At 39.9% G+C, this 22,735-nt stretch overlaps 1 protein-coding gene across 1 annotated transcript in view; it reads left to right on the top strand.

Moving 5' to 3' along the window:
* TOP1 (DNA topoisomerase I) overlaps positions 1-22,735 on the top strand; it is a 95,317-nt gene that overhangs the window by 52,759 nt on the left and 19,823 nt on the right. Inside the window, exons 8-13 of the mRNA XM_023251253.2 lie at positions 2,162-2,268; positions 10,421-10,536; positions 14,417-14,538; positions 15,453-15,575; positions 17,727-17,914; positions 18,195-18,339. Of these exons, the coding sequence (XP_023107021.1) occupies positions 2,162-2,268; positions 10,421-10,536; positions 14,417-14,538; positions 15,453-15,575; positions 17,727-17,914; positions 18,195-18,339 (801 nt within the window). The remainder of the gene's footprint in view (positions 1-2,161; positions 2,269-10,420; positions 10,537-14,416; positions 14,539-15,452; positions 15,576-17,726; positions 17,915-18,194; positions 18,340-22,735) is intronic.

The raw sequence follows: 22,735 nt of genomic DNA, 5'->3' as shown, positions 1-22,735 counted from the left end.
CTGATCTTTTAACTCCACGGGAGGGAAGAAGAGTCTGAAGTGAAATCACATTAAGATTATTAATGAGAAGGAGAGCCATAGAGAGAGATGATCAAGCCCTAAGTTAGGAAACCGGTTTTCCTGACAGCTAGCCCGTTCTTAGCAGTGTCAGCTTATGAGCACCCTCTCAAGGAATCGAGAGTGAAATGCTGAGTGGTTGTGGTAGTCACCCCACTTTTGTGTAGATTATCAGTACAGACTAGTGGGTAAAGAAATGCACACAACTTTAGCCTTTTGATGCTTTCTGTACTGCCTTTAGGCCTTTGCTGCACTAATGTAAAATAATACCTTTTTCACAGTTTAGAAGGAGGTAGTAATAACTGCTTTAAACCGTTTGGAAAAAAGGACGCTTAACTTTATTTTTTTATTGCCCTTTTCAGCAACCCTCTCCCTACAGGGGAGGAAAAAAAACACACAGGCTGAAAGACCTAGAGTTAATACACAGTCTTATTATGGCCAGTACCCTAGATGGCAGGAGCAGTCCTGAAACCTCACTAACTGGCTGTGGTTTTTTTTTCATTTCTGGGAATTGTTGGGAAGTCTCTCAGTGACTGATTATCCCATTTTGAGGCTTGAAAACATACAGTGTAGCCAGTGGTTTCTTGATGGGACCATCTGCTTGCGTGTTCAGAAGCTGTAGGGAGAATGTCTTAACTGAAAAAATTTCCCTTTCCTGTGGTGTGTTTCAGGCTAAATAGTAAACATTATCTGGATTATATGATCCTCTAGTACTTTCTCCTCCCAAACATACATTTATATTCTCCATTCCTATTTTAAAATAGTTTGGTATCATAGTCCTTCCCCTTCCTTCTACCCCAAAAATCATTTGCTTTAAAATCCTGAGTTTGGGCGCCTGGGTGACTCAGTTAAATGTCTGACACCAGCTCAGGTCATGATCTTGCAGTTCATGGGTCCGAGTCCTGCGTCAGGCTCTGTGCTGACAGCTCAGAGCCTGGAGCTTGCTTCAGATTCTGTGTCTTCCCCTGTCTCTGCCCCTCCCCCGCTCATGCTCTGTCTCTTTGTTTCTCTCTCTGTCTCTCCCTCTCTCAAAAATAAATGAACATTAAAAAAAGAGTTTTAAAAAAATCCTGAGTTTATCCTGATAGTTATATCCTGTCATGTAGTCCTAGAATGTTTATATATTCCAGTCATTCCCATGAGTCACACTATTATTTTTCTGGTAATAGCAGCTCTATAGGACCTTGAACAAGTGACCAAACCCTGTTTTGGAGTTTTCCTTGATTATAACTGGAAAAGGTCAAACTGTCAATAAAGGTCTTGATTCAAGCCCTGCCATTCTGTAATTGATTTTAAGAGGACTCAAAACCACCTTTCAGAGCTACATAAAACTTGCTGAGTAAGAAGTTATCTTGGATAATTAGGACAAAGGAAAATATTCTTTAAGAGTTTAGATCCTGTGGAGCAGGACCCCCACCTGTTGAATAACACACTTTTTACTGGATGTGTGTGTTTTGAGATTAATCTCCTGTGTTACTGAGTTGTATTTGTTTATGTTTGTGCCACAATGACAGCTCATCTAGGGTCACAGTTCAAAGAAGAGCCATAGAGAAATACATTACTGTACTAGAAATTGGTGATCATTTTAGGACCTCTCAAATACTTGTTTACTGCTTCGTGACTCTATATGCAAGCAACAGTGATAGGTAATATTCCCCCACTAGACTCCATCAGGAATTTCTTTTCAAATTGTATAGTAAGTGTCTAATACAAGGCCTATACCCATTATTTGATGGTGTTGGGAGAGGTTTAAAAACAAGTGAGTGTAATACATTGGGATTACTCTCTATTAACAGTGCTCTCCCAAACATTCCTCTGAGGCTAAAAAATATACGTATAATTTCCTAGACTCTTCCATGCATGGTGAATGTTTTTAACTACTTTCTTAGGTAATCATTTGTCAGGGAGTTTTGGGAAATACTGCTCTAGAGAAAAGGACCAGTAAATTTTCATTCACTTATTAAATTGAGAGGATTGGATTTAAGAACCTCTCCACTTGTAATATTCTGTGGTTCCAGTTTTTCTTCCTAATGGCCCCTCAGAACTACTTCTAAAAATGTGATTGGTACTTACTTAAGTGCTTTCTCACCATGTTTCTTTGTAGGATGGTAAATTGAAAAAACCCAAGAATAAAGATAAAGATAAAAAAGTTCCTGAGCCAGATAGCAAGAAAAAGAAGCCGAAGAAAGAAGAGGAACAGAAGTGGAAATGGTAACATGGCAGCCCTGGTTACAGTGTCCACTCTTGGGTTCCACGGCCTAACTGAACAAAAGTGTTATTAAAATTTAATAGCCTGATATTTGGAGGAGGAGGAAAGTACTTAAAATCCTTCCAGAATAACATGCTGAAATAAGTTTTCTAGGTCCTAGCAAACATCCTAGTGAAAGCATTAACTACATTTCAACGTACTTGTTGTCAAAATTTGGTCCCACCCTGGAACAGAATGAACTACAGAAGTAGAGAGAGAGAGAGAGTGTGTGTGTGTGTGTGCGTTAGAGGAATTGGCATATGAAGAAAGTTGCATTTAAAATGATAGAGAAAAGATGGATTATTCTATAAATCAGGTTCAGGAAACTGCCTATGTATAGGTTTAAAAAATAAACTCCACAAGAAAATCTGGATGAATATTTTATAATTGTAGAATAACAAAGACCTTTTGAAGCAGGATATATAACCAGAGCCATAAGGAAAAGATTTATAAAATTGGTCTATCGAAATTAAAATGTTGCATATGGCCGACAAATTCATGGCATTAGAAACAATCATAAGGGAAAATACTTGCAGAGGACTGAGATTCTTAATATGAAAAAAGGTCTTTTAACGTAAATATGAAAGGAACAGTCTTAGAAAATTGATCAGTAAAACATCTTAGGATAGGGGAAAAGAAAGATGCCAAGAATAATCAAGGATACATCTTTTTGTTTAATGTCTTTCAGATTAGGAAACAATGCGTATCAAAATATCTAGGGTTGTAATTAAGAAAACAAGTGTCATTGACAATGGGAGTGAAGATTTATTAGTCTTTATGGGAGGAGTATAGTAGTAACAGGGTACTTCTGAAATGTGCTTAGGTTGGGAAATTTTATTTTTTAATAAATTTAGCTATTTAGAATTTTGAAATAAACAAGTATTTTTAATACTGATATGTTTTTTAAGCTATTTATTTGAGAGGGAGAGAGAGCACGAATGGGGGGAAGGGCAGAGAGAGAATCCTAAGCAGACCCCATGCTTGTCAGTGTGGAGCCCAACGTGGTGCTTGATCCCATGAACCATGAGATCATGGCCTGAGCCAAAACGAAGAGTTGGACGCCCAACTGACTGAGCCACCCAAGTGCCCCTAATACTGATATTTCTTACAACTTTTTTTTTTTAATTTTTTTTTTTAATGTTTATTTATTTTTGAGACAGAGAGAGACACAGCATGAGCAGGGAAGGGGCAGAGAGAGAGGGAGACAAAATGTGAAGCAGGCTCCAGGCTCTGAGCTGTCAGCACAGAGCCCGACGCGGGGCTCGAACTCGTGAACTGCGAGATCATGGCCTGAGCCGAAGTCGGACGCTTAACCGACTGAGCCACCCAAGAGGCGCCCCTCTTACAACTTTTTAACTACTGTATAATTATATATGATTTGTAGTTGTGTTGAAAAAAATTTGAATGATCCAGAGGTGTACAAGTTAGAAAAAAATGAGTTTTTTCCCATTTCGTTTTTCCTTTCCAACTCTGAAGTAACTACCATTCATAGTTTGGTGTGTAGAGTTTTAGACCCACTAGTATGCATTTCCTCTGTGGCTTTTGTAATTTGGAACAGTAATCTCCCCAACCCAGCATGTCTGAGGAAAAGGGAAGGATCAGTCACCAGGGAGGTGACTAAGAGGAGCAGAGCTAAAGTGGCAGAAATGCTCAACACAGCTATGTGATTGGCATAGTTGGTTTGAGCATATGTGGGGTTAAAAGGAAAGTCTAGAAACAGAAAGTCACAGAGCAAAGGAATCCTGGGCCAGAGTCAGGAAACAAAAGGATGTGTGTTTTTATTTTCTTCAGAGTTTTTCAGAGATAGACTGTTGACTGTTTTAAGATAAAATGAAATGATTATGTAAATTAGGGGTTGTTATTAGGAGTCATGAGAATGGTGAGGTAGTGATCAGTTAAGTTTTGCTGAACGAACAAGTTTATTTCCTGGTCATCACCAGCTCCCTCCTGTCTTCCCCCTTCCTGTGGAGCCTTGGCTTTTATTGGGCCCTGAAGCAGACATTCTCTTGTCCTTGTCCAGCCTTGTATGTGTGGAATTAGATAACCCTTGAAGAGTGTAATAGTCTCATTTTGCTTCTGTGGTTGAAATCCTTATCAGTGTTGCCACACATTAATCCTGAGAGACCATGACCTTTGATTTTTCTATTCTTATTTTGGCTTAAGTGGGACTGCTTAGTCTTTCACTGAAGATGGTTGGTTTGGGGGTGAGCTGTCTTTACTACAGCCTCCAATGCATGCTATCCTCATACATTGTTAAATTTTGCGCTTTCTTAAGCACATTGCTTGTTGGCACACTGTAAGTTTTTAGAAGTAGAGAACAAAAATGATTGGCCTCTTAACTGATAGCTTGCCCGTTCTTCCTTTCATGGTAGGTTGTGTACTGTACTCTGAAGTCAGTTTTCTAGTCCTCAGTGTCTGCCTGCCACTGGCAGCATAGTCAGGGACCTTAAGTAGAAGATACTCTCATTTTTATTATTCCTCTTGGCGTCCCACTGAAAGTGTTACACACTTCACCAGGCACACATGAAGAACTTTTTTCTCCCCCACCCCTCTTACCCACCCCGCAAAGTCTGCAGACTTGTTAATCTTGCCGAAAAGAAACCAGAAAAACTTTGATCTTTATCTTCCTCACTTTGGTAATTGTGGAGAGGGGGAAATGGTTCAGATCCCCTCTGGGTTTTATTTTTTCACATTTCCCCCATACAGACCATGTTACAAGTGCTTGTGGTATGCTCAGGCTTGTCTGTGAAGACCTATTTACCCAAGAGCCCCCCTGTTTTTGAGGGTTACTCTTTGTAGGTGTATGGAGTTTCAGTTCTTGAGTTAAACACACTTTTCTGTCAGGACTGACCTGTTGGAACAGAAGTCCCGTGTTTGTTCTAAACAGATGATTCTTCACAAAAAGACCTAGAAACTGGGGTGTTCGTTTGCTGTATTAGGTATGACTTTAAATGGAGTTTTCAGTCTTTTTCAACAAAGGCAAAATGCTGTAAGGATTTAGGATTGTAATGTAAGGAATTAGTGTTGAAAGACCAGGACTCAGAAATATAATCAGTAATAGTGATAATGAAATTTATGGAATATGAATTGATACTCTCCTCAAACCAGAGAAGCTGTCCTTGATTCCAGAGATTAGCTTCAAGAAAGCTGTAGTAACTGAGCTTTATTTCTGAAATTTTAAAAATTACGCATTTACAGTGTACTGTGAGGTGCTTTTTAACTGCGAGGGAGCTTGATTTCACACAGCACATGGATGTTTACCTTCCTGTCTTACATACATTTCTAGCACATTTCCACCTTCCCCTTTTCAAGCGTATACTATCCATTGATACCTACCTTGAATTCATAAGTCAAGTCTGCCATAAAGAAGTCATTTTGGTGTCTAGGTGTGTGTTTTTCTTAATTTTATTGGTGAGCCAGTGATGTAGGCCTAAAAGGGCAATACTACTGTTTTCATATTTACAGTAATAGTTGTTGATCCGATGATATCAGCCTGTTGAAGGATATGGTCTCTTTCTGTTTAAACTGAGGTTTAGTGTTGAGTGATTCACTGAATCTCTTTATTTTATTTAAATGGTAGAGAAGTTACTGTGAGTCCTCAGGATGAACATGCTGGAATAGGAAGAATTATAAAAACAGTTTGGAGTCTTAATTTAAAAACCACTGGAGGGCGCGTGGGTGGCTCAATTGGTTAAGCATCTGACTCTGGGTTCTTGGTTTCATCTCAGGTCATGATCTCACAGATTATGGGATCAAGGCTAAGGTCAGGCTCCACAGCTGGCAGTGTGGAGCCTGCTTGGGATTCTCTCTCTCTCTCTCTCTCTCTCTCTCTCTCCCCCTCACTCTCTGCCTACCCCTCCCCTTCTCATGCTGTCTCTGTCTTTCTCAAAATAAATAAATGAACTTAAAAAAACAAAACAAAACAAAAAAAACACCGGAGTTGGGGTACCTGGATGGCTCAGTTAAGTGTCTCACTCTTGGTTTTGGCTCAGGTCTTGATCTCATGGTTCGTGGGATCCAGCTCCCCTGTCAGCCCAGAGCCTGCTTGGGATTCTTTCCCTCCCTCTCTTCTCCAACCCTTCCCCCCCAAACAACAACCACCACCACTGGAGTTGATGAGAAGAATGGAACCGAGTCCCAGTATAAGGGAAAATGTGGTGTTCTCAGTCTCCTCACTGTCACTCTGTCAGTGCTGCACATAGGTGTCTTGCAGTTGCTTTCATATACATGCCTACACACATAATACATATATACGTACATGTGGATTTTTTTATGATTTGGAGAGTAACAGACTCTGGGATTTGGATGGGTTCCTGCATCTAAGCCTTTCTGTGCCAGTGTCTAGTTGGGAGATTCTGCCAGTTTCATATGTGGAAGTGGTAGGTTGGTTATTGAGGATCTTTGATGCAGTGCTCCTTCTAGATTTAAGATTCTGTTAAATCTTTGAGGTGTGTTTTTTTTTTAATTTTTAGTTACAAAATACAAAAACCTAGAATTTGCCATATTAACCATTTAAGTGTGCGGTTAAGTGGTACTAAGTACATTCATGTTGTTGTGTAACCCTTAGCGCCATCCCATCTATCTCCAGGACTGTTTTCATCTTACAAAACTGAAACTCTCCCTCATTCCCCTTTCTCCTGGCTCCTGGTAACTACCTTTCTGCTTTCTGTTCTTTGAATTTGATTACATAACCTCATGTAAGTGGAAATATACAATGTATGGCCTTTTGTGACTGGCTTATTTCACTTAAGAAAATGTCTTCAAGGTTCATCTGTGTTGTGGCATGTGTCAGATTTTCCGTCTTTCCCAAGGCTGAATAATATTTCATTGTATGTATAGACCACATTTCGATTATCCATTCATCTATTGATGGATCCTTAAATTGTTTCCACCTTTTGGCAGTTGTGCATAGTGGTGCTACGAATGTTGGAATGGAATGTTGCTGTGAATTTGTTTAAATATCTGCTTTGAATTGTTTTGGGTATATTCCTAGGAGTGGAATTGCTGGACCATGTGGTAGTTCTGTGTTTAACTTTCAAGCACTCATTCACTATACTGCTTTCCACAGTGGCTGCACAGTTTACATTCTCACCAGCGGTGCACAGGATTCTAATTTCTCCATATCCTCATCATCACTTGTTATTTTCTGGTTTGTTTTTGTTTTGATAATAGTCATCCTAATAGGTGTGAGCGAAATCTCATAGTTTTCTTTTATATTTCCTAATGACTGGTGATGTGGAACATTTTTTTTCAGATGCTCACCGGCCATTTGTGTATCTTTGGAGAAGTGTGTATTCAGGTCCTTTGCCTATTTAAAAAAAATTTTTTTTTAGCGTTTTTTTTTTTTTTTTTTTTTTTTAATTTTTGAGACAGAGACAGAGCATGAGCAGGGGAGGGGCAGAGAGAGAGGGAGACACAGAATCGGAAGCAGGCTCCACTCTCTGAGCTGTCAGCACAGAGCCCGACGTGGGGCTCGAACTCCCGGAGTGTGAGATCATCACCTGAGCTGAAGTCGGATGCCTAACCGACTGAGCCACCCAGGCGCCCCTCCTTTGCCTATTTTCTAATTGGATTGTTTGTTGTTTTTATTGTTGTAGTTCTTTATTTTGGATATTAATCCTTTATCAGATAATAATGGTTTGCAAATTATTTTCTCTCATTTGTGGGTTGTCTTGTCACTCTGTTGATTGTGTCCTTTGATGTGCAGTTTTTAACTTTGTAGTCCAGTTGGTCTTTTTCTTTTGTGGCCTGTACTTTTGTTGTCTTAGCTAAGAAATCATGGCTTAGGGGCGCCTGGGTGGCGCAGTCGGTTAAGCGTCCGACTTCAGCCAGGTCACGATCTCGCGGTCGGTGAGTTCGAGCCCCGCGTCAGGCTCTGGGCTGATGGCTCAGAGCCTGGAGCCTGTTTCCGACTCTGTGTCTCCCTCTCTCTCTGCCCCTCCCCCGTTCATGCTCTGTCTCTCTCTGTCCCAAAAATAAATAAACGTTGAAAAAAAAAAAAAATTAAAAAAAAAAAATTAAAAAAAAAAATCATGGCCTAATGCAGAGTCATGAAGCCTTTGCCCTTCTGTTTTCTTCTACGAGTTTTATAATTTTAGCCTGTATGTTTGTGTCTCTGATCCATTTTGAGCTTATTTTTGCATATAGTGTAAGGTAAGGACCCAGTTTCATTCTTTTGCATGTGAATGTCTAGTTTTCCCAGCGCCATTTGTTGAAAAACCTACTTACTCCGTTGAATGGTCTTGGTACCCTTGTCAAAAATCATTTGATCATCTCCGTTGACTTTGGTTTTATAGTGATGCTCTTTTTACAGTAATTTGGTATGTGTAATTTTTATTTGATGTTTCTGAACTTCGTTTAAAATATTGGAGTTAGGGGCACCTGGGTGGCTCAGTCAGTTGAGCATCTGACTCTCAATTTCAGCTCAGGATGGTCTCACAGTTGTGAGATCGAGCACCACAGCAGGCTCTGTGCTGGGCACGGAGCCTGCTTGGGATTCCCACACCCTGCTCTTCACTGGCTTGTGGGTGCGCTTGCTATCTCAAGATAAACAAGTACTTAAAAAAAAAAATAAGGGGCGCCTGGGTGGCTCAGTCGGTTAAGTGTTCAATTTTGGCTCAGGTCATGATCTTGGCAGTTGCGCGTTCAAGCAGAGCCTGGAGCCTGCTTCGGAATCTGTGTCTCCCTGACTCTGCTCCTACCCCTCTTGTGCTCTCTCACTCTCTCAAAAATATATAAACATTTTTTAAAAATTATAAAAAATAAAATATTGGAGTTGGAAAAAATATTGTAGTTAGAAGACGATAAATAATATGCATAGTTAGTCTTTAGGAGTATTCTGTAGAACTTTGGAGCTTTTTAATTTTAAAGTAGAAATAGTGAAGATTAAAATTTGTGAAGTTTTAAAATATCCTATTCTGAGGCATCTGACCCTCGATTTCGGCTTAAGTAATTATCCTAGGGTCATGGGATTGAGCCTTGTGTTGGGCTCTGTGCTTGGCCTGGAACTTGCTTAAGGTTCTCTCCCTCTCTCCCTGCCTCCCCCCCTCTTTCCCTCTCTGTCTCTTCTTGCCCCCCCCCACACACTGTCCCACTCCCTCCCTCCATCCCTCTCCCCCATTGGCGCTCTTTCTCTCTCTCTAAAATAAAACAAAAAGTAATAATAAAATATTCTATCTGTAAGACAACTGACTCTTAAAAAAAAAACAAAATGGTGATGGTGGTGAGAGGGTCTAATTCAGAAAAAGAAAGACTTTGAGACCTATCAGCCAATGTCAATGCATGATCCTTAATTGGATCCTGGCCTATAAAATACATTTTGAGTATAATTGGGAAGTTTTTAGTATGGTCTAGGTATTAGAGTGAAGCTAATTTTATTAGATGTGATAGTATCATAGTTATGTGAGAGAATATCTTTATTTTTACAGGTGAACTATTTAGAGGTGAGGTATCATATCTGCAGTTTACATTGCTGAAATGGTTCAGCAAAAAATAGGAAACTTAGCATAATATTAGCAGTTGTTGAACGCAAGTGATGGGGATATGGTGTTCCTTGTATTTGTCTTTTTCTGTATGTCTGATCATTTTTAAGGTTTTTAAAAAACTGTTTGCACTAAACTTTACATTCAGTTAGTTACCAGTGTCTGCTAGATAGCTCTAGGTAACCTATGAGTACCTTAAACTCAGTACCCCAGCTGAACTGTTATTTCCCAGTCTTCTGTTCTGTCTTGCACTTACTTATAGGGTTGTTTTTCCCTACATCTTCACCTGGCATCTACCTCTGTCGTGTATACCATGGTGGTAAAACAACTCTTCCATTTCCATATCTCCCAGTTATTGCCAAGGTCCTTGAGTTGGGATCCCTTGTATCCACTCGTAGAACTGAACTGTTGAACTGTATTTTCCTGTGTTCACTTGAGTATTCCATTTTATTTATTGTGAGTGTTGGCTTTTTGAAGGTGAAGAATACTGGTTCTTTTGATCCAGGTCTTGAATGTGGCGCCCAGAGTTATTTTAGAGCATCAGCCAATTGAACGATAAATTCTTTGGGCATTTAAAAATGACACTTTGTATACTAGGTGATCACTGAACGATGTTATACTTTATCTTTTAAAGGTGGGAAGAGGAACGCTACCCTGAAGGCATCAAGTGGAAATTCCTAGAACATAAAGGCCCTGTTTTTGCTCCACCATATGAGCCTCTTCCAGAGAATGTCAAGTTTTACTATGATGGTGAGTTATTCCAAGGTTGTCTAATTGTTGGCCAAGAAAAGAGCCTGCTTCTACTTAGGAATAGAAAACGTGGAGGGATCTTGTGCTATATAATCCTTTTTGTTTATTTCATTTTGTTTTATTGTCATTGTGTGGTTTGGGGGAATGGTCATCAGGTGTTTACTTACCTCTTAAAGGCTCATTTGGTGATGAAGGAACTGCCTTGAGAAAAAGGGACTGTTAATGTTTTAATTACATGGTCCCCAAAAGTTCCCTCCACATAGCTTACAGCACTTGGTCCCCCAGTTAAATGTTTTTATCTGAACTTCATTTCTGAGAAGCCACTCTTTGCAAGATTTATTAGAAAAGCCTTACTTGAATGGTAGTATTTTACCTTAGCAATGTAATGCAAGCTGATAAGCTGCTCATCATGAGAAATAGTACTAGTATTCAGTTGAAGATTAGTCAGCCATCAGCCTCTAGGTAGGGCTGGTCGGTGTCAATCACTCTGTACATAGCACAACAATATGCCTTTACTATATGTGCAGTCAGATTTCATAGGCTGCTGTAAAGAACTGCCCTGCCTACGCGCTTCTCTCAGAACACTCAGAGTTGTCCATTAACTACCATTGGTGTTTCTGTCCTTGGGCTGAAGAATTGAAGAGTACCTTTGACATTCTTCCTGTTTGCAGTGTAGCACTGTGCAGATGGGAATGTTCAACTGATCTCCCTCATTCCAAGAGTTCTATCCATTAATGGCTAGAGCATTTTCCCCCAGACCCTTACATGCTTAAGATTTGCTAGGTGGATCTGGACTCATTTAATAGATGTGAAATAGTATTGGGTGGTTCTGAACCAAGGGGTCTGCTGACCAAACTTTGAGAAATAATGGGCAGGAAAACTGCCTAAGGGCATTAGTGGTGAACACACTCAGGAAAATTCTCGTACATCTCTTTGTCCGCCAGTAATGGCCTTAGGGCCACAGATATTTATAGATAAAGGTAGTAGTTTATACTGGGTCTTGCAAGTGGGGGACGTGTCAAGCTTGGCAAGCTGGAATTCATTTTTTATTCAGTGTGCCTGTGTTAGACACCAAGACCCAGCAATGGACATTATTGACCATGCTCTGATTGCACAATATTTGCAGTCTACCAGGACCCTATAGCCTGAATGACAATTACTTGCATCATGTAAACATTCTGACTTGTGCCGACCAGAGCACACAGGACACAGTTCTATTAGCCCTCATAGTTGGTTACTTAAGTATAACTCCAAAGCCAAACTCCAATGAGGAAAAAGAGCCTAGAACCTTGGAAGAAGACAATCCTAAAAGGCCATGTATTTTGTAGCTCATGTCTGTAGCTTTAGAAAGCTCAACTAGTAAAGCCCCATTTTGAGGTTCAAAGTGATTTGAAGGAAAGCTAGATTCTCTAGTCTCTGGGTTTCTCTTTCTCAAGATGGGAAGCCAAGGCCTGAACCAGTCATCACTGGTCACTGTGGTCCTTTCCTTCTTTCTTGGCCAGTGCTCCATTATAGGAGCTCCAGCTGTATCATTTTCTCAGTTGGGTTTCTCACCGGTATTTCTTCCCTTTGATTACGTAAACTCGCATTGTGCAGTAAGTTAGGATGTTGTATTTGAATTATTGGTCCAAATTGATACTGTAAGTCCTGCCTGCTCTCTAGGGAAAAGAGTTCTCAGACTCCTTTGGAACTGCCAGGGAGGCAGGGCACCCGCTTGCTGAAGCAGTGATTTGTCTCTCTTGAGAACCTCTAGTTTTCAGCTCTGACTCAGCAGTTTCTTCTTCCTGGAGCTCAGGCTTTTCCACAAAGTGCTCCCATTGCCAGGAATCTTCTAGTCCTCTTCCCACCACTCTGCTGCTGGGGAGCTGTCATTTCCTCTTTTGACAGCTCAACTAAAACAGGAGGCATCAAAATTCCTTCCTCTGTTGGTACAGAATTCAGTAAAATTGCCCAAAGAGTCTCCATTTTTTTGTTTTTCAAATATTTATTGATACTGGTTTATGTCAAACAGACCTAAGAACAGTTTACATTCTTTTCTTGCCATTTATTTTATTTCATTTATTTTATTTTTAGTGACTTGAATATAGTGACTTAAATTTATAGTGACTTAAATTTAGTGACTTAAATTTTCCTTTATATCAGAAACATTACAGGGCGCCTGGGTGGCTCAGTGGGTTAAGTATCTGACTTCAGCTCAGGGCGTGATCTTGTGGTTTGTGGGTTCGAGCCCCGCATCGGGCTCTGTGTTGACAGCTTGGAGCCTGCTTTGGATTCTGTGTCTCCCTCCCTCTGTCTCTCTCTGCTCCTCCCCTGCTCATGCTCTGTCTCTCTCTCAAAAATAAATAAACATTAAAAAAGAAAAAGAAACATGTTACAGCTTTACTGGCAACTCTAGTTCAGACCTGAGTTGGGGAGAGCTGAAGAAGTGCCGGAAAGCCTTGAAAGCTAATAACCCTGTCGTCCCGAAAATGACTTCTTTCAAAGGCAGGGGGTTGGGGGGAGGGGGAGGAGGTTTGATTGGAGAATGTGGTGCCACCTGTTGGCCTTTCGAGTTGCAGATTCCACACAAGTTCTGTCTACCCTGACGATTTCAGTTTTGTTCCATGATTCCCTATATCCCGCAATTAGGGATGATGATTTCCCAGCCATCATGAAATGAGTTATCTTCTGAGTTTTGAAATGAATGGATTTCTGGTTAAGATTTAGTTTTCTATAATGAAAGTGAGAATCCTTGGTGAATTTTAGTAGCTACGTAATAGCAAGACAGTGGGATGGTATTTAACCGCATTTTAGGTATAGTCAAATTATTATGCTGTGGATTAGTTCCAGATGGTGTTGTAAAGTTGGATGTTCAAGAAAAAATGGAAATTGTCCCTAAGAGTACGGTTAAAGATACTCTATTCTAAAAGTACATTAAACTCCCAAGTACTTCCCCTTATTGTTTTATTATCTAATTAAGGTACACAAAGCCCGTAGGCCTCATTCAGATTTACGTTACAGTTAGCATTTTTCATTGTATAACATCAGGATTCCTTTAGAACAGCTTTTGCTAACGTGCACGCTACCAAGAATCCCAGTCATCCCTTGTGCTCTGGATGAGTCTGTTTCCCTGAAAGAGGCAACTTCATAATGCCTGTGTTCCAGAGCAATCATCTCAAACTCTAGTGTGCACACGAGTCACCTGAGGGTCTCTTAAAATGCACTTGCTGAATCTATAGATCTGGGTTGGGGCTTGATTCTACGTTTCTAACAGAACTCCCACGTGATGCTAATGCTGCTGATCTGTGAGCCACACTTTGAGTATCAGAGTTCTAGAGGAAGGTCTTAGATTTTTCGTGTGGGATATCTGGGCTTGCCTGCTGTGGATATATATTATTTTATTCATATTCCACCCACCTAACTTTAAAGAAGAAAGATGCCTATTTCTTTTCCCCACAATTCCTTTCTTCCACTCCCTGCCCTATCCCTTCCTCCCCTTCTTGAACAGAGGCTGCTTAGCTTAGCAGTGGCAGGAGTCCCTCTGAGGATTTGATTTTTAAAAACCATTGAAGAGGTGTAAAGGACCCTGCTTGCTGAAAGGAAAAGGAAGAGTGGCTGGGCCTCCCCCAGCTCATCCCTGTCCTGAGCAGGCACCTGGGAACAGTTTACTGGCATAGTCTCCAGAGAATGACCCAGGTAAATATCTGCTAAAGAGAAGGAGAACTTCTACAACTAGATATAAATCAGTGTATTGTCTTTGTTGTTGTTGTTACCATGTGTCACCAGACCTTGTATACCTTGGGAAGGTAAACCATTAGTTAGAAGACTTCTCCAGAGCTCAGTATTTATACTCAAAACATGAATTATACACCTCAATTTTTGGAACCACTTTTTCCTCTAGGTAAAGTCATGAAGCTGAGCCCCAAAGCAGAAGAAGTAGCTACGTTCTTTGCAAAAATGCTCGACCATGAATATACTACTAAAGAAATATTTAGGAAAAATTTCTTTAAAGACTGGAGAAAGGTATTGTAGCTCATGTATTAATATCCTAGCACCTCGCAAAGATATTAATCAAATACTAAATAGTAAACTGTAACTTCACAAAAAATTCTGATGTAAAATTTGAGCTTTATGAATTTTATTGTATTTAAAGTTTTTCCTTTTTCCCTATTTGTTCATTATGTTACATAGATTTTCTATCCAACAAGAATATGTATATTTCTTTCCTCTCACTTTCATATGGCTGCAGGAGGGACTTTATCAGACCAAACAAAAAAACCTCAATTCTGGTTGAGCAAAGGAAACTTTGTCTCTGCAAGACTGCCTGCCCCTCTGTCTCCTATTGCAAAGAGAGATGTTAATGTGATGTCCCATTCCCTTTTTATTCTTACTTCCTTGCTTTTGGTACTTTTTGCTCTTGAAATCACATGTCCTACATCTGTTTAGGTGATTTTAAACAGTCTACTTATTCTCAATTTGAATAATGTGGACAGAGGCTGAGGTGAAGTTTACCTTCTGAATAGCCCTGAAAATAACATTTTAAGTGAGTAGAGTAGGGATGTTTCTAAGAGAGAATAAGTATGGAAATGTTTCTCTTATTGCTAAAGGAAATGATACGTATTCATGTTTCTCAACTACGGGATACACAGGCCTGTGGATATGGCAGGGTGTAAAGAGCTCAAATTACATAAGAGTTCCATGAGCTTTTTCAATGATAAATCATGCAAAGTTTTTTTCTATTAAATATTTTATAATAGCACAAAGTAATAAAATTATGTTTTCTTTTTTTCGAAACTCACAAATTTAGATTGGCTACCTCTCCAAACACCTTTGGCTGAAAAAAATGGTGCTTTGCTGTAATCACAAAGAAACCTAGGGTATTAAATAGTGTATTTACCTTCTTCTTCTGTCTCCCCCCCCCCCCCCTTTTTGACTAGGAAATGACTAATGAAGAGAAGAATATTATCACCAACTTAAGCAAATGTGATTTTACCCAGATGAGCCAGTATTTCAAAGCCCAGTCAGAAGCTCGCAAACAGATGAGCAAGGAAGAGAAACTGGTACTATAGAATTTCTTTTTTTTTTTTCTTTTTTTTTTTAATGTTTATTTATTTTTGAGAGAGGCAGAGACAGAGTGCAAGCAGGGGAGGGACAGGGAGAGAGAGAGGGAGACACAGAATCCGAAGCAGGCTCCAGGTTCTGAGCTGTCAGCCCAGAGCCCGATGCGGGGCTTGAACTCACAAACCACGAGATCATGACCTGAGCTGAAGTTGGATGCTTAACGTACTGAGCCACCCAGGCACCCCGGTACTATAGAATGTCTTAAACCTCTGGAGAATTTTGGAATAGTGATTAGTTCATCTAATTTTCTTCTTGGTTCCTACACAACTTTGACTTCAGTAATTTTACATGGCTCTGTACTGAAGATTTAGGATTCTTGGCCGAGTAAAGTTTAAATTTTCTTAAGGGCTTTACATACTGAATGTTGTGAATAATAGGCACTTTATTGAATGACTTAGTGTAAGAACCTGGTGCTCTTTTGATCCAAAACCAGTCAGTAATTCCAATAATACAGTATTTAAGGACGGGCAGACCTGCACAGTGACTTCTGGATATTAGGGTTTTAAACAGATAATATTGTTCCCATACCTCCCTGTTCTTGATCTCCCTGGGATCTAGGCATGCTCATCCATCTCCATCTTCATTCCAGAATGATCTTTTTAGTATCCAGTGAGATGTCATTTTCTTCTAGGGTACCAGTAGGCAAACTATAGGCTGTCTGTTTTAATTAAAAAGTTTTATTGGAACACAGCCACAGCTAGCTGTTTAGATATCCTCTGTGGCTGCCTCTATGAGGCAGTAAGAGAGTTGAGTAGGTCCAGCAGAGACCGTGTAGCTCTCAAGACCAAAATATTTTCGGTCCAGAGGAAGTTTGCCAAACCCTGTTCTACAGAAATTCAGTCCAAAGTTTCTTTTTCTTTTATTCCCTTCCCCTTCCCCTTCCCCTTCCCCTTCCCCTTCCCCTTCCCCTTCCCCTTCCCCTTCCCCTTCCCCTTCCCCTTCCCCTTCCCTCTTTAATTGGAGGTCCAGATGTTAAGGACTGTAAGGAATTTTAAAGCCCTTTAATTTCTATATTTTAAAGGACGTGCATGCTTATACAGTTTAGACGACTGTATTTATATAACTCATTGTTTGATGGTACCTATTTGACCTTTAGTTTAAAATTCGAGTTACTGTAAGAATGATAAATGCACCAGACTTTTCAGTCCCATTTTAGTCTTCTCAGTATTCCCAGTTAGTGAAACTTGGTTTATTATTTACTTCAGGGGTGTTTTAAAACTTAAACCACTTTGGAGCTTTGTTTTTGCAAATAGTGATCCAAAGATAGGACAGTTTCAGAAGTATCACCTTGTCAGAGCCCTGGCCAAGGACACCTGCCAGCAAGTTCTGAATCTGTTTCTACCTACAAGGCAACAGGACTTAGTTAAGTTGAATTTCTAAGTATAATACGAAAGAGTCAGCAGAGGGTAAGGAGGCTCCAAATTCCACACCCACACTCCTTTTTTGGAGCAAGGATCACAAAGTAGACAATGTATGTACCCATATACCTAGTAGGAAAGAATCTGTAACAGATATGCTTGAGTTGAAAACTTGAAAACCCATCTGAAGTACTGTACAACTAAAATGTGTCTGGAACCTATGAGAAAACATGGAGATGTTTTTTATGAGGCCTGTCAGAGAGTCATACCCCTCTGCCATTTTGACACTACTCAACAAAATGACGTTAGTTTTTAAAGTTATATTTAGAAATACCTATGTAACATGTTCACACATAAATCCTTTAAGAGAATAGAATCAGTTTTGAATCTGTAATTAGAAGTCAAGCATAGATATTTTGGGGAATTTTTATTGTGTTTATGTTTGGAAACTGTTAGAGGTTATCCTTATTTGCATTTCTTTCCTTTTTTTTTTTTTAAATTTTTAAAAACGTTTTATTTATTCTCTACACTTATGGTGGGGCTCAAACTCATAACCAAGTTCAGGAGTCACATGCTATTCTGACTGAGCCAGCCAGGCACCCCTATTTGCATATTTCTTAGTGATTTTTAGACTTTTCTCTACCTTGACCTGTTCTCAAATAAGAGATAAAATAGTAGGAATAGGGAACAGCAATTTGAATCCCTTTTGAATACTTCTTTGCTCTGTTCCAGAAAATCAAAGAGGAGAATGAAAAATTACTGAAAGAATATGGCTTCTGTATTATGGATAACCACAGAGAGAGGATTGCCAACTTCAAGATAGAACCTCCTGGGCTTTTCCGTGGCCGTGGCAACCACCCCAAGATGGGCATGCTGAAGAGACGGATCATGCCTGAGGATATAATCATCAACTGTAGCAAGTGAGCACAGCTCATTGTTTGGGCCAGAAATAAAGTTGGGGGCTTCATTTGTTCTTGGGAATATTGTTGCTGGGAGTATTTCCTAGGTTGCATAAGTCTGTTTGGGAACAGCACAGTATTTCCATATATATAGATCTCCTAGTATTTTTCAGTTACTGACTGGTGATGAGGAAATTTGGAAATACATGCTCAGCAGATTTACCCACTTTAGGTCACAAAAGGTGAAACTGTTCCTCACTTCTCCTCAATTCACTACGCTCCTACTTTGTTATTTCCACAGAGATGCCAAGGTTCCTTCTCCTCCTACAGGACATAAATGGAAAGAGGTCCGACATGATAACAAGGTTACTTGGCTGGTCTCCTGGACAGAGAACATCCAAGGTTCCATTAAATATATCATGCTGAACCCCAGTTCACGAATCAAGGTAAGAGGTATCTAAGAGCTGCCCCAGTTAGTGGGGCTGATAATCTCTTGTTGAAATGTAGTGTTACTGGTCTCTAGAATCACTGTGACAAATTAAAAACTCTCCACAAAATCAAGTATTTTCATGCCTTCCTTAGGTGTATCTGTCTTCTGCGTCACATTATAATCTGATTCATTTATTCACAAAATTTACTGAAATCCCAGTATGTGCCTGGCATACCATATGTATGCATGGTGTTAGGAACTGTGTTGGTAAACAAAACAGATGCAGTCCCTACCTTCGTGTTGCTTACTATCCAGTGGTGGGGTTGTGATGAAAAATGCAGTAAATGTAAATTGGCTTCTGCTGCTTTCTTCCTCCCCTTTCTTGGTTCTGAAGAAGGGAGCAGAATTGCTCTGAGTCCAGAAATTGTAAAATCTAGAGTCTTACATACTTCGGCTTCCTAAGGTTACACCTGGATAGGTTCCACCAGGACCAGGTGAGATTATGTATATGAAAGCACATCATAAACCATTGTATACCCCTGTGTTGTTATTTGTTAATACTATTATTGAAAGGGGAAAGCTGTCTTGGAAGGACAGTCCGTTCTTGTTAGCCTGCTAGGCATACCCTGCTTGGGAGAACTTCCTCCCTCAGATGTACTGTGGAACTTTGCATAACAACCTAAAAGAGAGATGAGCTCTAAAAAGGCAGCCAAGAAATGAGTTCTTTGTAGACTATGACTGTTAACTTACAGAGGACTGGCACTAATGACACTCTTAATTTTGGTTTATAGGTTATTGAACATGGTAAGACGTGAAAGCCACACCTAAAAAGGCTATGTGTTTTGCCAGCGCTATAAACTGCACACTCTCTAGCTTATAGTTCTTTGTTCTAATATGAAAAATCTCTGATATTTCCTGCCATTCAGTTGGAAAATGTCACTTTTCCTAGTTTAAGTATAGAATCAGAAAGAAAACCCTCACGAGCAGAAGTCAGGTCTTCTAAAGGGGCATGTTATTTTCTTCCGAAATAAAGGTGGATAAATGGTGGTTTTAGCTCTCAACTCCTAGGCTAGTGGGCAAATTGGGTAAGTATTCAACTGTATTAGAAGAAAGGTAAGCATTACGTGCTTTAGAGAAATGCAGCAGTTATTTCCCAGCACTTACGGATGAGGAACAACTTTATGAAGGAAATTAGGTTACTGTTGGTGTTAAAAGAGAGATATTCCAAACAGAATTATGTCATTATAGATGGAGAGTGAGAAGTGTTAAAAAGAAGTAACAAAAAGAATTAGCAAGTGGTGATTCTTGCACAACATTGTGAATGTGCTAAATTTTATGTGTATTTTACACATGGAAAAAAAATAAAAATTTGGGACACCTGGGTGGGGTCAGCTGGTTAAGCATCCAACTCTTGGTCTTAGCTCAGGTCTTGATCTCGGGTGGTTCGTGAGTTCAAGCCCCGTGTTGGGCTCTGCACTAGGCATGAAGCCTACTTTAAAAAAAAAAAAAAAAAAGGCAAAATAATGATACCAGGTTACTGTTAAGTATTTTCACATAAGTTGATATTTGATTATCTTAACAACCATACCACATGTACTAATGCCACTGTCTTATAGAGAAATAAATTTAGTCTCTTGTAGGCCAAAAAACTTGCTCATGATCCAGTAGTTAGTTACTCACTCTGACTTAAATCCTTAGCCTCCTGATTGCCTGCGTGTGATAACCCTACTGCCAAATTGTGGCCAGCCTTAAGTGCCATGCTAAAGAGACTGGTCTGTGCTCTGCATCTGGTGACGGCCCATTGAAGGACTTTGAACAGAGGCGTGTCTGGAACATAGACCCGCTTCAGCAAGATTCTGAGGCTTTACACACAGTCACACCAGTAAACACAAGCTCTTGTAAATAAGGGAAAGTACAGGGTACCATATAAGAATGTATCAGGGCATTCGATTTGACCGGGGTGGAGGGAAGGCCTTTCTGAGGAAGTGACATTTAAGATAAGACTTACAAGATGAATAGGATTTATCCATGGAAAGGATAAGGGAATGGATGTTCCAGATAAGGAAAATTGACTTTTGAAATCCCTGAGGTGAGAAAGAGTTTGGTGGTCTTGAGGACTGAGAGAAGGTCATTGTAGTTGAAGTACAGTGAGCAGGAAGGGGGCAGGAAGAGGAGGCTACAGGGGGATGCAGGCCAGATTTTCAGGCTGTTTCTTAAAATTGTTTATATTCTCCTAAATCCAGTAGGAACCTATTGGGTTTTAACAAGAGGAACAATACCAGATTCGTATTTTAGAAACTTGTGACGTAACTGATCATTCTGAGCACTAACCTCTGTGAAGATTGGATTATATGCATACCAGAAGTACAAATATTGATCGGATGCTGTTGTATTCCAGGCAATGGATAGTGGTGGCCTGGACAAAATGATGCCAGTGTGGGTGGAGAGAGGTGAACAGATTCCAGATAAATGTATACTGCGTTCTCTTAATATCCAGGATTCAAGTTAATTATAGGAGAGCCTTCACCGGTTGAGATCTCCATTGTTGATAGGCCAGGTGGAGACCCTCCAGAGCTGAGAGCCACCAATTTATTCCTGACAATATCCAGATAACCCCCATATACTGTAGGGATTTGTGCAAGTTTCTGAATGATGGTTATGGTAATGAACCTAGAAGTCACCCACAGGTAGGCCTGCCTAGAATCTTATACCCCTCACAGAGTGGCTGACTCTCCTCAGCTGGGTTGGGATCCTAAGAGTCATGAAGATGGTTAAAGGCTTGGGAAGTTGGAAGGGAAAAAGAAATGTGATTTCTCCAGCTTTTTGCCAATCCTTGTTGGCTGTTTCCCACTCACCAAAACAGTGAGAACATCAGAGGTTGGGGTTTGACAGTGTTTTGAATAGTCTTTAAATGCAGTGCCAGTAGGAGAAGCATTCTCTAGATAAAAATAGACAACTCCAGGGCGCCTGGGTGGCTCAGTAAACGTCTGACTTCAGCTCAGGTCATGATATCATGGTTGGTGAGTTCGAGCCTTGAGTCAGGCACTGTGCCGACAGCTCGGGAGTCTGGAGTCGGCTTTGGGTTCTGTGTCTCCCTCTCTGTCTGCTCCTCCCCTGCTCGGATGCGCGCGTGCGCGCGCGCTCTCTCTCTCTCTCTCTCTCTCTCTCTCTCTCTCTCTCAGAAACAAACATTAAAAAGAAATTTAAAAGAGACATTTGCAACTATGTGGATGGAACTAGAGGGTATTATGCTAAGCAAAATTAGTCTGAGAAAGAGAAATATATGACTTCACTCATGAGGACTTTAAGATACAAAACAGATGAACATAAGGGAAGGGAAGCAAAAATAATATAAAAACAGGGAGGGGGACAAAACATAAGAGACTTAAATATGGAGAACAAATAGAGGGTTACTGGAGGGGGACTGGGCTAAATGGGTAAGGGGCATTAAGGAATCTACTGAAATCATTGTTGCACTATATGCTAACTAACTTGGATGTAAATTTAAAAAGTAATAAAATTAAAATTAAAAAAATAGATACAAGCATTAGGGGTCTTATTTTTTATGAACTAGTTCAAATATACAAGAATAGATAATGTATTGAATACTATGTCCACCATCTGGCTGTGTCAAACCTTAACATTGTATCCTGTTTGTTCAGTTACTTCATTTCCTAAAAAGTATTCTGATGAACACAATTGAACCCCACCCCCCATTCTCCTTCTTCCTTGGAGGTTACTATTACTGAACTTAATGTTTTCATTCTTGTGTATATTTTTGTTTTTCATAATTTATTTCTGTGTGCATAAACAATATGTAGTATTGTTTTACAAGGCACACTTTTAAACTAGGTAAGTTATTGAGATCATTCTGCAACTTCTCTCACTCAGCTTTTGTATTGAGATTTTCTTTTGACATATACTTCTAACTTATTTGTTTTATTTGCTACACGGTATTCTATTTTATAAAAAAAATTATTCTTGGGGTGCCTGGGTGGCTCAGTCCGTTAAGCGTCCAACTTCGGCTCATGTCATGATCTCATGGTTCATGAGTTCAGGCCCCACATCGGGCTCTGTGCTGACGGCTCAGAGCCTGGAGCCTGTTTCAGATTCTGTGTCTCCCTCGCTCTCTGCCCTTACCCTGCTCTGTCTCTCTCCATCTCTCAAAAATAAATAAATGTTAAAAAAAAAAAAATTCCCTTGTCAAGAAACATTTAGAGTTATTTATGATACTTTGCTATTATAAATAGTTCTGGAATAAACACATTTTCCTTGTATAGATGAAAATTGTCCTTAAAGATTCTTTATTAGATACTTTTAAGTTCTCTAAAGTGCCTGAACCAGTTTACATCACCATCATTCCCCCAACAGCATGTACACATTTCTGTCTCATGTATCCTTGTCAACATTTC

This window comes from Felis catus, chromosome A3 (assembly GCF_018350175.1).
Source record: "Felis catus isolate Fca126 chromosome A3, F.catus_Fca126_mat1.0, whole genome shotgun sequence".
NCBI classification, from domain to species: Eukaryota; Metazoa; Chordata; class Mammalia; order Carnivora; family Felidae; genus Felis; species Felis catus.
The sequence above is the reverse complement of the archived record's forward strand: the minus strand, read 5'-3'. Positions and strand labels throughout refer to the sequence as shown.